Source organism: Chlamydotis macqueenii, chromosome 18 (assembly GCF_036417535.1).
Source record: "Chlamydotis macqueenii isolate bChlMac1 chromosome 18, bChlMac1.mat, whole genome shotgun sequence".
NCBI lineage: Eukaryota > Metazoa > Chordata > Aves > Otidiformes > Otididae > Chlamydotis > Chlamydotis macqueenii.
Genome location: NC_141573.1, coordinates 11,642,460 through 11,659,663, shown reverse-complemented (window position 1 = coordinate 11,659,663; position 17,204 = coordinate 11,642,460). Strand labels below are relative to the sequence as shown.

General features: G+C 49.9%; 1 protein-coding gene across 2 annotated transcripts in view; it reads left to right on the top strand.

Moving 5' to 3' along the window:
* The window catches only part of MXRA7 (matrix remodeling associated 7), a 30,085-nt gene extending 17,425 nt beyond the window's left edge, over positions 1 to 12,660 (top strand). The window contains exon 5 of one of the 2 annotated variants that reach the window (XM_086762507.1): positions 10,660 to 12,660. In XM_086762507.1, coding sequence (XP_086618633.1) covers positions 10,660 to 10,774 — 115 coding nt within the window. In that variant the 3' untranslated portion in view covers positions 10,775 to 12,660. Of the gene's footprint in view, positions 1 to 5,783; positions 7,566 to 10,659 lie in introns of those variants that run through there. The other variant, XM_086762508.1, reaches the window with a different exon arrangement.
* The last annotated feature ends 4,544 nt before the right edge of the window (positions 12,661 to 17,204 follow it).

Here is a 17,204-nt window from a genome sequence, read left to right as displayed (position 1 = left end):
CTGGCTGGGCACCTTGTGCAGATGAGGGAGGAAGAGGAGGGGCTCCCCAGTGGGCCTTCAGGGCCTGGCTTGCGTGGATGGATTGAAGTGGTCTCTGCCAGCTGCTTTTCAAACCTCCTTTGAGGTTAAAAGAGGTTAGTGGGGTTTTTTTTTGCCATTAGAAAGGAGTATGGTCAGGACTGTGTTGAGCATTGAAAAGTGCAACAAGGCTCCACTCATAGTAAAAGATAAAATAATCAGAAGAACAACTCCCTTGGGTCTGTGCTTTCAGTTGTCTCTTTCCATGAGGCAGAGCAGGTCCTGACCAAGTCTTGCTTGGCCTCAGGGGTTGAGCTGTCTATGCTCTGTCCTTGCCACTCTTCTCTAAGTGTGTTGGCTGGAGAAAGCAGAGCAGATCCCACGTGATGGTCTGTGGAAAGGTCTCTCCTCTCTGTCCTCTCTCTTGTTTCTGGGGTTTAGGAAGAGGTGGGAGTGGAGAGCCAGAAGGCATGAAGCCTCAGCTGGGGCATCCTTGCAGACCCCTTGAGTGGGATCTGAGTGAACAGCATCAAACTGCCCAGACATGCTCCACTGTTTACTGGTGCACTCATGGATGGAGCAGGTGATTCCCCAGACCATGGTCAAGCCTCTGTGAGACTGAGGAGAAGGTAGGGATGGCTGCCCAGTTTCCTCGGCTAATGGGCTCAGTTCCCACAGCTAGGTGACATATTCTAGGAACAAACTCTCCTCTTGCCTCCCAATCCTTTCATCTCATCTCCTGGCCAGCCATGGGTGAGATAAGGAGACACTGTTGGAATCCAGGCTAGACTTAACCCTAGGGCTCATCTGCAAGCTGGGATTCACGCAAGGGGAATTGGATGGCTGTAAATCTCACACTCGGTCCTTTCCTTGGTGGTGGTAACCTGTCTGCACCCCAGCTTGGCTCAGAGTACCTCTTTGTTATGAGGCACCAACTAAACCTGGGCTTGGACCCTGGAGTTTCAGCAAGGTAGGGTGCCCTGGCCAGACCCTGACTCTAGGGAGTGACAGAAAGGAGAGACCTTGCCCTGCTCTGCCAGACGTCCCGGTTCAAAGTGGGGATGCAGCTGTGATGTGAGGGAGAACCACGCTGAAGTTCAGTTTTGAATGAGACAATGCTCGTGATGACAGCTCTGGAGCACACAAGGGCAGGAAGCAGCTGCAGGGGTTTGATGATCATGTTGACAGACCTTAACCTATTTTGAACATCTCCACTACTGACCCTCCAGAAATAAGTGGGTGGACTGGGCTGGGGGAGGTGCATTTCAGGAGAGCTCTCCATCGGCATCTGTCCTTGTCCACCCCCTGCATTGCCATCACATAGCCCTGGCTCGCTTGCGTGCTCCCCGCTCTGTATCGCATGGGATCTGGGCTTTCTCCTCCCTTCTCTTCTGCTAACCTTCACCCCCAAACCAGCAGCTTCGCTGTCCTGTCCAGCATGGTGCTTCTTTTGGATGAGGGAAGCTGGTAAGTTTGGGCTTTCTTTGGTGTTTTATTTGTTTGCTTTTCATCTTCTGCAGCACGATAGTCGTCCTGGGCTGAGGGAGAAGGAGTGACAGCAAGGGACCGCAAAGCCTAGGGCTCTGGGACTCTTCAGGTCAGGCTGGCCACCGCTTCCCTGTGGCCACCAGCCACAGGGATGGCACCGACCATGGGCAAGGCTGCTTTCAGATGCAAAACACCCAGCGCAGGAGGCATGTCTCCTTCCCACCTGCCTCTTGTAGGAAAGGGGTGTTGTGTGTTTGGGCGTTCCTGCTGAGCTCCCCCTGCTCTGGTCCTCCTTCCGTAGGTGCCAGACCCCGCTTGTATGCAGAAGGAATCTCCTGGTGGTCCAGTGCTGTTTCCTGCCTCCACCACTTCCCCAGGGAAAAAGTCCTCTGACCTACAAGATGCCAGTGGAGTTGAACTCTGGCCCTATTTATGGAGCATCTGATTGAGTCATGAATCCCCAGCAGATTTAAAAACTGAGCAACCCAGGATGCCTCCCTCAGAAACCCAGGGAAGGGGAGGCCAGGCAGCCCCTTCCCTGTCTCCTCCTCTCTCATTCCAGAGAGGAAACTTTTGCAGGCTTCCCCGTAGCATTCACGGGGTGTGAGTCTCTGACCCTGCCCTGGGATGAGATTTCAGACCAGCCAGCAATTCTGCTTTGAGCTCCTGGGATTTTTCTTTTGGCTCAGGTCCTGAATTGTCCCAGCTTGTGGCTGCTTCTCCGTGTCTCCCTCACCCAGTGCTCACAACTTGTCTTCATCCGCTTCTGCTTAACCCTGTGCAGCACGGGCAGCTTGCCGTTCTCTCTCTGCTGACTCTGGGAGCCTGGCTCTGCCTCTCCTGCGGCTCCCTGCAGCCAGGGGAGAGCAAGGGCTGCGGGGAATCAGGGCATCACACCAGGCTGGGTGCAAACTGGTAGACAGCGAGCTGGAGCACAAACACTGGGCAGTGGAGGAAAGGGCAGGCTGGCCCATCCACGGCTTCCCCCACTGCTGTGGCGTTGGCTGGGGGGGTCAGGAGTGTTGCGAGGGGGTGGGCACATGACAAGGAGGTGATCGTGGCCTCTTGGCTGAGCTGGCCAGGAGCTTGAGCCACCTTCCTGGCTGTGCTCTGGCCTTCTCAGCTGTCGCTGCTGTGGCTGGGAAATGGGGGAGGCTTCTGCCTTGAAACAGCCGTGGGCAAGGTCTGCTTGGTGGGGTCACGTCGTCCCTGACCCCGCGGACTCCTCACCTGCCTCTGTCCTAAAGGCAGTGGGACTCGCGCTCCCTGGTTGCGCAGGTTCCAGGAGCATTGCCTGTGCTCCTGGTGTTCCCCAGCAGCAGTAGGTGTTTCTTGAGGCCATGTGTACCTTTCGATTTTTCTGTCCCACTGGAGGAAGTTCAGATTTGTGCTGACAGAAGCTCCCTTTGATACCTCTCACTCTCCTGCTCTTCTCTTTTCTAAGCACTGACTGTCTCGCCCTGTTCTGGATTTAAGTCCCCTCTCTGTCCATGTTTTACCTATGGCTGAAGCAACCAGCCCACACTTTTGGGACCACTGGGAAAGCTCAGATTTAGTATGTCATTCCTCATATTCTTCCTACAATACCCCAGTCCTGGACAAGACTGGGTTATGGCCACTACCAGAAATGAGATGGTAGCTGTCCTCGTGGTAAAGAAATGGGAAGCAGTGGTGATGGGACCATCCCCAGCAGTGAGATGGGAGGGAACTGCCTGGGGAGAGCTTGGCCACCCATTGCCAGGTCTGCCCAGCGCCTTTGTTCACTGCTTCTGATCGTCAAGGCTCAATCCTAGCCTGTCTGGAGCCAGAAGAGCCTGGAGCCAGACTGCTATCTGCACTCCTTGCCAAGATTTCAGACCAGGGGACTCATGGTCCTGACAAGCCGAGCACCTTCTCCCTCTGCCAAGGGAAGGAGCTGGGAATGCTCTGTGCTTCTGAAAATCTGCTTTCTGAGTCAAACCCTTCCTGAAAAGGGCCCAAGCAACTACCAGAGATGGTTACAGCAAGATGCTCTGGGATCTCCTTCGAGTGGGTCAGGACTCCTTTGGGAAGCTATCATCTATGAATGGGCTACAGGATTTCCTGACCTGCTGCGGATTTTCCACACGTGAAGGATAAATGCACATGGGAATGCCAGCAGCCCACCCCGTTTGTCAGTGCTGGGATGCTGCCTGCTCCAAAAGGCAAGAAGCCTTGTGCCAATGCTGTGGCTGAGTTGGAGTGAGGGAAATGCTTCCGAGGCTGCCAGAAGGACACCCAGTTTCCATGCTCCAGGAGAAGTATGTTTTTTTGAGACCTTCAGTACCTGAGCCTCATAATCCAGGAGCTGCTCTTGTTTGAGCACCTTGTTCTCCAGCTGTTCCTTGTACAGAACCATGTCCAGCTGACAAATCATACAATTCACTTGGCCCTCAGCTTGGGCCAGAGCAGAGATCATCTATGTCTGAAGAAAGGATATGGGCTTCCTGCAAAAGAAGACTCTAACCTGGTTTGATTGATGTGCTGCTGGGGGAAGGCGTGCTGGTCAGGTTGATTTCATCATCCAAGGCGAATGGAAAGGAGGGAAGAGCGAAGGATAAGCAATGACACAAAGCGCTCAGCCTCCATCCCAAGCTAATTAAGTCTTTCAATATCTGCAGCAGCAATGCCAGACCTTCTCAGCTGGGAGCGTTATATAGCCCCAGTGTCCCCAGTGATGGACAGCCTCATGCTCTTTAGTCTAATCCCCCTCACAGCTTGTTCTCGGAGCAGAATGGGGTATCCCTGTTGTGCAGATGGGAATTTATGGCTCTGGCAGACATCCTCCATGAGGTTCATGCTTGGTTTAAGATCTTCTCGCCCCAGCTGTCGGCCTGGCCCTGTCCTGGAGGTGAGTATTCCTGTGAGGAGGGACTGCAGGCTGCAACTGAGCCTCACCCACCCTGCCTGACATCCTCTGTCCCTCCCTGCTCCAACTGCGGCACACTGGAGGGGACCTCTCCTTCGGAGCCCCTGTGGCAACAAGCCTATGCCTTCACGCATGAAATCTGATTATGTTTGCGTGACTTGAGCGGGATGATCCGCTCCTCAGCGCTGTGAATCCCGCAGAGCGATTATCCACTCCGGAGAATTTCCTTTCTTTGTCCTAACGGGCCAGCCGCTGAGCCGCAGCAGCATTGCTTGAGTAACCCCGGTCCCATGTGATGCAGCACCCTGCATCCTCCATCCGGGATCCGGGGCACTGGCTGCACTTGCGAGGCTGCTGGAGAAGGCAAACTTTTGCAGAAGAACGAGGAAGAAATGAGGCTGTAACTTGCCTTTGTGCTATGGCTGTCGAGAGCAGGGGGATTTCAAATGGAGCTCTGGCATTAAGGACCGTGAACCCTATGGAATTCAGGAGGAATTAGGCTGGAGTGCATCTGTGTGTATTTGTAAGCGCCCAGGTAATGTGTGTTGTAGGTTCCCTCTACCTCAGTGCAGGTTTCGGTGTCCGTGGGCAGCTGCTCAGCCTACTGTCAGGTGTTTCCCACTATGGATGGTGGGCCATGAGAGATGCTGGGGCAGTAAGGGCAGTGTCTGAAAGGTTCAAGCTGAGAACAAGGGACCACATTTTTTAGCCCTGGCTCGGCTAACAACATGCTGCAAGACCTCAGGGAGTGCGTGGATGTCGTCACCCGTGAAACGCATCTAATCATCTTGCCCTCCTTCCCTGGGACGCTGGCAGAGGTTCCCACCAAAAGGAAGGCTCATGACCTGCAGAGAGTCTTGGGTGTTTTTCCCTTCTTCCCTTGAACAGAAACATTTGTAGGAAGATTGAGGAAAAGCTGATGTGTTCAGGCACACTGCCCTACGAAACCAGTACTTGTTCCTGGCTCATCTGGCTGCAGGTGGGAGGAGGAATCTGGGCTGGACAAGGGTGCCAGCAGCCCAGGGAGGCTCACAGGACAGTGAGGCAGTAACCCCTGGAGCTAATGAAGGCTTCCAATGAGTTGGGCTTCTCCAACTCTCATCAATGGGTCAGCAGGGTTGTAACTTAGGTCTGGTTCCAGATTTACGCCTTTGATTGGGTTTCGACTATCCTGCTGCAGTTGATGAAGCAAAGTGCCTCCACCTTAGAGACATGAGGTTTGCAAACAGTGGCTTGTTCTGCCCTGAGGTGGGAAGCTGCCTTGCCTTCCCACACACACACTCACACACACAGAGTTTTCCCTTTGCTCGTTTATGTGAATAGTGATGAACCAACCTGAGGGGTGAAATGACTGAAATGATTTCTCTTCTCTCCCTGTTTCTTTTTGCAGAACTGAAGACTATATGAAGTTGTCCCTAGCCTCCTCCTAAAGGCATCCCTTGGCATCCTTAAAGGCTTGAGAGAAATACCAAAACGAACCAAACACACCCATAAGAGAAATCCATAAACCCTCAAAACTTGGGATCCCCTCTTGATCTGAAGTTGAGTTCTTCAAAAACTCCTGTGGTATCAAGTTTGAGGAGATCCTTTGTGTGGCTCCATGGACTGGGGCTGGGCCCAAGCAGCGACTTGAGTTGTGTTTGGGGGACTAGGATGTCCTAGGAAATGAACCTTCCTTCCTCTCCCCCAGACAGAACCCAAATTGGACAGTAAATATGCAGCGAGTCTATGAGTTGTGTTCATTACCATGCATTAGGCCTGCTGTGAAATCTGTGTTGTTCCTTTATTGGGGTGGGCAAACCACAGCTCTTCTCCCAGACCAGCCTGCACCTTCTACCAGATTATCAAGTTGTTTCTTCCTGGGGCCAACCTCCTCTTCATTGCCGGGGGTGGGAACTGCCTATGATTTCAAATGTTGTACAACTCTGCTTTATTCTGGGGGGTGGAGGGACAAAGTGGGGTCCAAGTGAGGGATGGCAGAGGGTGGCTGGACCGACTCCAATCTTGCTTCTGTAGTTATTTTAGTGGAGAGCTGATTCTGTAGGTAGACAGAAGACTCGAGAAGTGATGAAGCTTGATAGCTTAGCTGTTCTGCTTGTGGCAGAGATTTAAGAGACCACACTTTGGCTGCTGTTAATATCTGGATTCTCACTTTTCCCTACTCCGGTTCCCAAGAGGAGAGACCCAAGGATGTAGCTGTGACATCAGGGGTTCCCTCTGGCTCAGGATGAGATGGTGGGGGTCCTGGCAGAGACACCCTCCCCAATCCTCTGCCTGCTTGCTGTTCCAGTGCCCTCTGCTCTTGTTAGCCCTGTGGCTTGTCCACCGGAGCCAGAGCTCAGCATTGCTCCTCAGCCCTGTCACATAGAGAAGATGAATTTGGCTCGGCACATGCGCCTGCTTCAGACATAGCAGGTTTCAAATCAAAGCCAGCTGGTTTGCAAGACTGAGAAGAGGGCCTGAGTCCTCTGTGGTGTTGTAGAAACACCAGGCTGGGTGGGGATGTGTCCTCCAAAGTTTCTCTCTCGCTGCAGGACAACTGCCTCTTGGCTAACGCTGCAAACATATCAGAAACCCCACAGGCTGCTGCAGCTTCGCCCCACCGCCCCCCCCTGCCCCTTTTTAATTCCGATGCAGACAATACTTGAAACCTTGTACACAGTTGTCCTTTCCAGCGCCTGGGGTTGGCAAACTCTTCATAAAAGGGCTCATTTAACGAACAGCAGGAGGCTTCAGCTTTAGAAGAGGCTGGGCTGCCCCTTCCCAGCCGACAACTGCAAGCGTGTTCAGTGGTTTGCATATGGATTTAGGCACATCCGGACCCTCTGCTTCAGCACCCCGCCGGTACCGCCGCTGTCTCCCCTCGGCGCTGGCTGGCTGACTGTGTCCCGAGCACCCAACTATGCAAAGAATGCCTTATATACGTTGTGTTTAAGTTACACGGCAATATGTACATCGAGCAAAGTCTATAGTCGAGTCCAGATTTTTGCTAGTGGCAGCAAGTCAAGCTATTTCTTCAACTCAAATGGCTGTCTGGGTATTTTTTACTTTTGTTTGTTTTGTTTGTTTGTTTTGTATCTGATGGTGGCTCTTATACAAAGGACTGTAATTCTAGTGGCTTGAATCTGTAAAAATTGCCTTTGTTTGGTCCAATAAACCTTTGAATAGTTTATTTGCTTTGTGCTTGTTCTCCCTGCCTCCAGCAGCTTGTAACTTCTTCCTCAAGAGATTTGTGTTGAAAATATGGATTTTAGGTTAGAGGTACCTTCTGCCCTCCTACGCCTTTTACCCCATAAATGATTTCGCTGGCTTCCTTAACAATAGAGTCAGACCAGTGGCAAAAGTCAGGGATTTTCCGTTATTTCTGCAGGATCCTGGTCTCGTTTGGCTGCAGAGCAATTAGCAGCTTTCCCAACGCAGAGCCCTGCCCAGGATTTCAGGTGCTGTGAACATGGATGCCTAGCAGTTCCTGAAACGATCTCCTTTAACATACCTATAGCTCACTGCCCTAAACCTCCAGTTAATTGTAAAATTCTTGGACTGACAGGTCTGAAAAGAGCCAAAGGGAGTTCAGTATGCAAATTCAGTTGCCTATCAAGAAGAATTAGGCTGCTTTGAAAATCCTTAATTAATCTATTTTGTCAGCAATAAGTACAATCCTGTTTGACCTCCTGAATCCAAGTAGTTTTGAGGACAGCACTTACGGGAAGAGAGAATGGTTTTATTTGTGAATGGGGTAGGTTTGATCTGAAATCTTAAAAAAAAATACAACCTGGAGCACTACAAAGTTGTTTTGCAAGGTCACCATTGATCAGAGAAGCTCATTTTTGAAATCACTTTCATGTTTTTGATGCCTTACTCTTCCTTCCCGGGCTCTTTTCTCTCTTTATCTTTGTTTTGCCATCCCTTTCCTGTAGATAATGTGGCACAGAGAGGTAACAGCAGTAACAGCTCTTTTTTTTATTTCTGTTTTTCAAATGCACAGTCACGATATTTAAAGTTGAGGGTAGAGCCAAGATGCATTGATGTTGTGATTAAAAAATAGAGTGAATTTTGTCCGTGATCTGGATTTTGGAGGTCTGGAGATGAGGAAATGGGCCTTTGGGTAGCTGAAGGTTTCAGCAGTGTTAACGTCTGTGAAATAACGAGCGGGGGATGCAGACCTGTGTGGAGCACTCCCAGCTGGCATGCATTTCAGACATGTCAGGCAAAGCTGTGTATTGAATTTCTCCACACCAGACTGGAAATGTGCCCTCTGGTGCCCAGCGGTGATCTAAAATAAAATATTGATCGCTAACGACCGTGCTTCCCTTCCTCTCCTCTAGAAAGGGCAGTTTGGTGTTATTCATGTGGGCACAAAAAATTACAAAAGAGACAGACAAATCTAGGTATTTGACAGCCTGTGGCCAGAGCTTTCGTAACCAAAAAGATCCCAGATCGTTATCAGGATAGGTTTGGCCTTAGGACAATTGCATTTTAATTACAATAGTAAATAATTGGCAAATCAGCTTTCTTTTGCCAGGATCTGCTTTTTTTCCTGCCCTGCCTGCTGCAATGGTGCTGTGAGGACAGCCTGTTCCTGCTTCTGCTGGGGCTTAGCCCAGGAGAGGGGGAAATGCAGAGCCCTACTCGGCAGGAGCTCAGCACGCGAAGGTTCCCCTGCTTATTCCTGACTGTCACCTTCCATTGAACTTGTTCATGGCGTGGTTGCTTCTGATGTGTTGTTGCTGTCCTCTCTCCTTTCAAGGCAAGATTGTGTCCTGGTTTTCCCTATCAATAGGCATTTCTCCTCCTCCTGTTACTGGAACAGCTAGTAGCTTGTCCACACAGGACTTGCAGGAAGACTATCCCAAGTTAACTAACAGCGTGCATTTAAACGGATTAATTATAGTGTATTAAAGTCCTATGCGGAAAGTTGGCTGTGATGCGCACAGAGAAGTCTTGACAGGGTGACAATGTGGAAGTAAAAGCCAGAGTCTGTCTTTCTAGCCCGGGGCAGGTCTAAGGATGCTAAACAGGAGGAGCTGGGATTGCGGCAGGCCTGTGCTCTGAGCTGCTGGGCTGTCGCAGAATTGTGGCCCCACAGTCATGCAGGGGAAAAATGAGCCTTGAAGTAACAGAAACTGCTTCTCCCTTGTTACAGCCATAAAGCACCACAACCTCATTAGTTTTTTTACTCTTACACAGGAGAGTCAGGTACGAGATGTGCTAGGCAATACTGCAGTCTGGTCCCAATGAGGTAGGAGTCCGGCAGTGAGAACAAACCAGCCCACAGCCAGCCCTGACTGGAGCCAAGGTCTACATTCATTTTGCCCTAAAAGAGGATTTTGTAAACAGTTGCATCGGTTCACAAGCTACTTGTGGACAAATGACAGTCCTGTGCTGCCCACCCTTCTGTACCCCTGAGTGATGATCAGTAGATGTATGACCAATGTAAGCCCTCCTATAAAGCTTCCTCAAATAAAGCCCTGTGGCAGATACCAATCCTCACGCTGCAGAACATACGACAACGGTTAACTGCTTCAGGTTAGGGAAAAATCAGGATATCATCTGTTACAGGGAGAAGGGTGTTAATCACCTACTATGAGACTTCATAGGGATGGAAGTCTGAGCAAGGTGGTCCACTGGTCACCCTCTGTCCACACAGGGATCACCTTGCCGCTGGACCGGCTACATGAGTCCATCTGAGCATTTGACATTGGTAGACAAACCTTCGAATCAAAGCAGATTTCTATCTGTGATCTTGTCTTCCAGTGGCTGATTAAAGTCATGTCCACACTGGAAGGCAATCCAGTCTCTCATTTTAAAGCAGGGTATACACTTAAAATTTAGTATTCCTGAATTACTCTGTATCTACATATTCTTATTACAGAGTGAAAGGACACTGTGCTGATGAAGATTAATTCAGTTTCATTTTGGAGTCTGCTAAACTGGGACATACTGGTCTTATGAAATTCCACATGTCAAGTTATCCTGCAACTTTGAGCATAGATAAGTCCTAAGAAACTCCAAAGCTGCTTTAAAGCTGTCTGCTTTATCTCCATATTTAACGAACTGCAAAGAGACGTGCAGGATGATCAGATAGAGGGAAGGGAGGAGGAAGGAGAACCAAAGGCTATCTCTTTCTCATGGGCGGATTTCCTGCACTCAGGAGGGCTTGTAAAATGACCTGAGTTTGGCTTTGTGTTTCACTTGACTGTGGTGTTCTTGCTCAAAGCGCCTTCTGGGAAACTGGCCATTCCTACTTCTCCTTTTCTTCTTGACAGGGTTCAGAGAGAGCAGCTGGCTGCCATCTTCAGGCTCATGAAGGAAAAAAGTGACACATTTGGAGAGATGTCTGAAGGAGACATGAAGGAGCAGCTTAGACTGTATGATATATAACCTTGTAGCCAGGGGAGACTATGCCCAAAGGTCACCTCGGCCCTTATTATGCAGGACACTGGAGGCTGTAGTGCTATAAACATGTTTTGGTAGTTATTTTGCAGTTCCAGTTTGTTTTGCAAATGCATGTAGACCTGTGATATGTATTTTCAAAGACTTATAATTTCTCACCATTTTTTCTCATTTTTTTTTCCTTGAAGAGCTATAATGATATTTTCATCTCATACAGAGATTTTTACCTCTTTCTGGCTGGGTCATATGTCTCAATCATACAAAGTAATTAAACTCACAACTGTTTTCTGGCTACGCTTTATAAAAATGAACTTTCAAACCTAGCCTTTATCAGTTTGATATCTGAAAAAAAGCCAAAGATGATAAATGTAAAATGGATGAAAGTAATAGTATCGTAGAATAACTCAGGTTGGAAGGGATCTAAGGAGGTCTGCAGTCCAACCTCCTGCTCAAAGCAGCATCAGCTATGAGATTAAGCCAGGTTACTCAGGGCTTTATCCTGTCAGGTCTTGAAAATCTCCAAGGATGAAGACTGCACAACCTCTCTTGGCAAAGAGGTTTCCAATCCTACAGTTAGAAAACAAATACCCAAAGTCACGGCATTAGTACTCTGACTAGAGGTGAGTTGCTGTTCTCCTCTCCTTGGAAGGAACACTTCATCCTCCTTCACACTGACTTTTTGAAACAAATCCAAGTCGGTTCCAGCTGACGCCGTTGAGCTCACCTTCACGCCTGAGAAAGCAGCAGCTAACTTCAGCCTGGAAACACAAACATCTCTTCACCTCTTGACGCTGGTAAAAGTAGTACAGAAAGGTGGCTGGCATTTTTACAAGAATGAGTGTGTCCAATTCAGATCCTGTTCTCCTAATATAAAAAATTTTTTTGGGGAAATGGCGTACTTAGGAAAGCTCTGGGAATTTATCAAGTGTTTTTAAAATTTTGCATAACCCTTCGTGGTTTGGATAGAGTAAAACAATGAGCATTCCTAATTTTAACTTAATGTCTTCTGGTGTACTTATCTTCCCTATGAAATCCTGTTAAATACTTTTATTATCAGGAAGGATTTTCTCTGTTTTAATAACTGCTGACAAAGGAAGGCAACATTTTCTGACCTAGCTTTAGGGAATGATCTCTTAAATATTAGGTTTGTTTTCTTTTGTGTAATCCTTTTGAGTCTGGGAAACCAAATATCCCATTATCTGGTCACTGTTTCCCACTATAGGATATTCTGTAACACTGTATTATTTGACTTTTAAGAATCATTTTAGCTTCTTATTGTTTTCACTTAGGTGAAGCCATATGTATTGTGAAATCAAGTTGGTGTTACTACCAATTCATGACTTAATCTAAATTTAGTGTCTGAAAATTACCTCTTCTTATTAAACTTGAAGGAATTAAGTGGAAAAAGAAGTCTCATGATGTGAAACATCAAGCAGACTGCCAGCTTGCTATGGCAGCAAATATGCCACAATTTCCTTTGTCACGCTGTGCAGAGGGAGAAATGTAGGAATTTTGTATACAGGACCTCTCCCTAGTTCAAATCGGAAAGCAAGATCTTTTCCAAAGCTCTTATTGAAAGCAAGCAAAGGGGATTTAAGGTTTAGTTGATTTTTAGTCTTTGTCTTGTAAAGTTTACAGTTGATTTCCTAAGTATTTTTATATTTCTTCTTTTACATTTGGGCCTTCTCTGAACAGGAGCATTTCTGAAAAAAATTCCTCAGCTTCACATTATGCCATCAATGATAACCCTGAATATGGAAAAGCAGCTGGTGTTAAACCTGTCCTGCCCGTACCAACTCCGGGCAGCGTCACCAAAATGTTAAGATGCTGTTGACGACAGGACAGTGGTAAAAGACCTGTCATTTACTAGGCCCAAATTTAAGAAAGAAATGAAGCTAAGTAAAAAAGCCTTTGCCCGAGACATGAAACAAGGGGATGTCTAGGTGTAAAACCTGTGGGATATAACAGGTACGTTTCCTCTGCGTGCGGTGGCGAGGCTGTAATGAAGAGGAGCCCGTGGGACGCGTCTGTGTGAGTCTGTGGACGGCGGTGGGGGGTTGGTGTTTGGAGGCCGCCTTCGAGGCCATGGGCTGCTGCTGGGACCTGCAGCCATGGGGTCTGTCCCGACTTGGCCGGCCAGCTTCCAATTTCCTTTTCCCACCGGGCTCATCAATATTTATACAGGAAATTTCACCACTTGCTACGGCAGGATCACCCCTTCTGGGCATTGTCCTTTAAGTGACATCGGCTGCGTTACCTCGGCCTCATGCAGGGTACGGTACAAACGTGGCCGTGTGAACATACCACGAGTAGCAGGGGGACAGTGCAAGTGCCATCAGGGAGAGAGAGTTTGGGGAAACCCTTCTCCCCTTTGACAACCGTTGGGGCCGCAAACACGGGCAGGAGGATCCTAGATTAGCGCTGGCGCTGAGCGGCTCTCACGGCCCTTCGAACCATGGAGGCTTGGTCTCCTGTGAGCCCCAGTCTCGGCGGGGTCAGGCCCCCCACGGGATCGCTCCCGCAGCCGGGAGCAGCTTCTGCCCACGGCTGTGGCGGGCGCTTCGGGAAGGCGACCGGGGGACGAGGGGACCGCGGCCCCGGCGCAGCCCGGGCAGGCCCCGGCCAGAGGGCCCGCTGCTATGGCAACCATTCCCAGGCCGCTCGCGATTGGACACACGTGTCCCCACTTGGCACCCGTACGGCAACGCGGGACGGGACCGGATTGTCCCTAGCCGGCCGCCGTAACGCTGCACGGCAGGGGAGGGGCGGACAGCGAACCCAGCGGGGCGGGGCCGAGCGCGCATGCGCCGGGCGGGGCCGCTGCCCGCGCCGCGCAGTAAGATGGCGGCGGTCACGGGCGGGCCTGGGGCTGCTGCCGGCGGGGCGCGGCCGGAGCGGGCCCGGCCGAGGGGCTGGGTCTGCTTCATCGGCCGGGCGGGCCTCTCCGTGAGGGCCCGGGTGTGCGGCAGCGCTCCCGGCTGCTCGGAGAGCGCCGTTTCGGTGCCTGTGCGGCGGGCCGGGGCAGGGCCGTGAGGGGCCCCCCTCGTCAGCCGCACGGCAGCCCGCCGGGCTCCGCCTTTGTGAGGCGTCCAGGTTATCCCGCCTGTGCGCTGGTAGTTTTCACCCCGTGTTTGGCCTGACGTAAAGTCCATTGGAGTCGCCAGGACGTTCGTTTCAGTGGTTTTGGAGTAGGGGTGCAGCGGGATAAGGCAGGGTGACCGTGGTTTAAGCTGCTCTCTAGCAAATCCGCGTTCAGTGATGGTCTGGGGATCTGCCTGTGCTGGCACCTTGGGCGGTGATTCTTCTGGCTCTCCAGAAGTGCCCGAAGCGATGTGAAGTGTGTGCTGCTGCCCCCACTGGCGTGCTTGGCAAGAACGGCTCACCCGAGATCTCTGCCAAGATACTTGGTAGTCACGTTTTTTCTGATGCTCTTACATGTACTCCTGACATCCCAGTAAGCATGCTGTAGTGTGATTTAGTATGATAAGCCTTGATCCTGCCGATAAGGAATAGATTGTGTGGTTTTGTGTTGGATACCTGGAGTACCAGGGGCACTTAGTGAACAATCCAGACCGAATGGAATTGTTATGTTTGTGAGCAGCAGGCCTCAAGGACATCACTGAAGCCGCTTGTGAGAAAGTAATGAAGCCGCCTGTGAGAAAATAATGAGGCCGCCTGTGAGAAAGTAATGAAGCTTCCTGTGAGAAAGTAAACGAAGCAACCTTGAGAAGAAGGAAAACAGCTGGCATACGTGACTGGGGGCTGAACGTGAAGCAGGGTGCAGGTGGAGAGAGCCGTGCGCGTGAACATAGAGACTTAACGAATCATATTTTAGCTAGGAGCGCGTGCATGATATAGTTAACCAATTAGTAGAGAGCTTGCGCATGATACGGAATTAGAAGGGCTATATTAACCGGGATGTATCAACAATAAATTGGCATTTGCTTGATCATATTGGTCGTCAGCAGTGTCCGTTACTTCCGCGTCAACAGTTTTGATCTGATCTAATCAGAGAACAGGAGCATTTTGCTCTACATCCTCGGTGTTCTTGGCTGTGTTTTGTTTCTCATTGAAGCGCAGGCAGCCTTTGAGCACCGGGGATCCAGGTTTAAGAACAGCCTGGAATGGTTTAGTGAAGGAGCTTTAGTAGGTGGGTGTCCTGGTTCTGGCCAGGATAGGGTTAATATTTACCTGAGCTGGGTGGAGAACTGAAGCTGGTAGCCCCTATGGCTGGGATAGTTAACTAATTAGCTAACAGCTGGGGTTAATTTACCCAAATTAGCCAAAGGGCTATTCCATCCCATCTGACATCATGCTCAGTATATAAGTGAGGAGGGTGCTGAAGGGAGGCCCTCCTAGTTGGAAGAGACTGGGTGTGGAGATCTGTTGTGAGCTATTGTACTGTATTTGTGTTCCATCACTGTCTTGTTTTCTTCTGTCATTACTGTTAAATTTACTTTTTGTTCAATCTCAACCCGCGTGTTTGGTTTTTTTTCTGGTTTTCTTTTGTTTGTCAAATCTCCTATTCTCTCGGAGAGTTGGGGGGAGTGAGAGAGAGACTGCGTAGTCTGGTCCCGATCGGGGCTGAACTACGACAGTGGGAGAGGTGAGGCAGGGGAAAGAGAAAGCAGAGTTCCCCTCCTCTGGCGCTGTAGGTAGCTTTGATAGGGATTTCAGGTTTGGAGACTTTCTCTACAGATGTTTCAAATGAGCCTTTTTTTGCGTAGGTTGCCTCTGGAATTGGTAAACCTTGTGCTCCATGATGCGATAGCATCCACCTTGCACGCCAGAGCTGGTGTGAGTTGTGTAAGCTGGGCTCAGCCCGGTGCGTCAGCAGTGCAGGCGAAGTGGGTGCCTGTGCCAGGAGTGCGAGGAGTTGTGCCAGTGAACTTGCCAGGCGCATCCGGCAGGGAAGAGGTGGGCTTCCACTGTCCTCTCCGGTGAAGGAAAGGGGAGTAACTATAGATGGGAAAGAGCGTGGCCCGGTGCCCACCATAAATCCTCTGCTGTGTGCCCCTGTGGGGTTATGGTCCTGTTACCTTCTGCGCTGTTACGGGGAGTTACAGGATTTTTGCAAACTCTGCCAAATATTCTGAATAAACTCCTCTGGGGCATCTCTCGGGATGTGTCAAAGGCAAAGTCCTCATTCAAACCCACCAGCGGAGAACAAGCAGGAGTTTCCACACCAGCTTTGGAGTTATCCTAACATTAAAAAAACCACACTCGTGTTTTGGTTTGTTTTGTTTTTCTCAGTCCCTCATGTCTCTTAATCTCTGCATCCAGCCTACGCGCATGTAACAGGGAATCGCATCCACAGTCTCTGCGTTTATAATAGACTGGGCTTATTCCATAGGAATGGCGGGAACAAAGTTAAAAAAATACTGTGGATAACAAATCAATTTCAGAGAATATAATTTCCTCTGAAGAGTGAAAGAACCAGTTCTGAAATTTGCAGTAACTTTCCTGTAATGTGACTAAAGCTTTTCTCACAAAGGTGAGTTTTTATGGGGATCTTGACACGTTGCAGGAATGTGATCTTTCTTGTGAGTGCTCTCCAAATGTCTGGTGAAGCAGCAGAGATTCTGATCCGTGAGTGTGTGTTCAGGCTGAGGTAGGGAAGCAGCGCTAGATGGTGAGAATTCCAAAAGATAAGCTCAGGAGATGAGGATGGAGTCCTAGCACCGTGGATGTGAATCTGGCGTTCTGCTGGGATGGGAACAGAGCAAAACATGGAAATCTTTGTGATTTTTTAATTTTTATTTTTTTTTAAACTTGTGCATCAAACACATACGGTCACTGGATCCCAGCCAACAACTCTGGAGTAGCTGTGCGACACTCCTTTTGCTAAAAGGGAAAATCTGGTGGCTGAAATGTTTTCTTAATTCCCAAAGGAGGTCAGGAACGCCGTCATCGAGATTCGTGTGAGCCGTGGTGTGATCAGCTGTTGGGAATGCTGTGTCCTGCTCGCATTTGTTAATGCTGAATTGTGTTGGGAACAATAAACTCGCCAAGAGGAGGTATTGCGTAGTTTGTTTCGTCTTCGTTTGTCTCAAGGCACGGCAGTAATTGGTCTTGTTTGCTGTGAGAGGGCAGTGTCAGGCCTGCTCTGGGGATTGCGACTGTTTTCGTGCTTTACACCAAATTGTCGGGGTGCCGCTGCAGAAGGAGATGAAACAGCCAGCCAACGTCGTCCTGGGGAATCCGGAGTAGTCTCCACACATCTCCAAAATTGGCAGTGCTAACCGCGCCAGACCCGGCGGGGAGCTTGCGAGCCTTCTCCGTGTGCTGACGCGGGGACTCCCCGCAGGGCGGCTGGCGGTGGGGTGTCCAGCGGTAAAATCCAGGGCGAGGTGTGAGCAGCCCTTGCCTCTGCTGGGGGCCATTTTTCCGCCGCTGCAGCGGTTCAGAGATCGCAGCC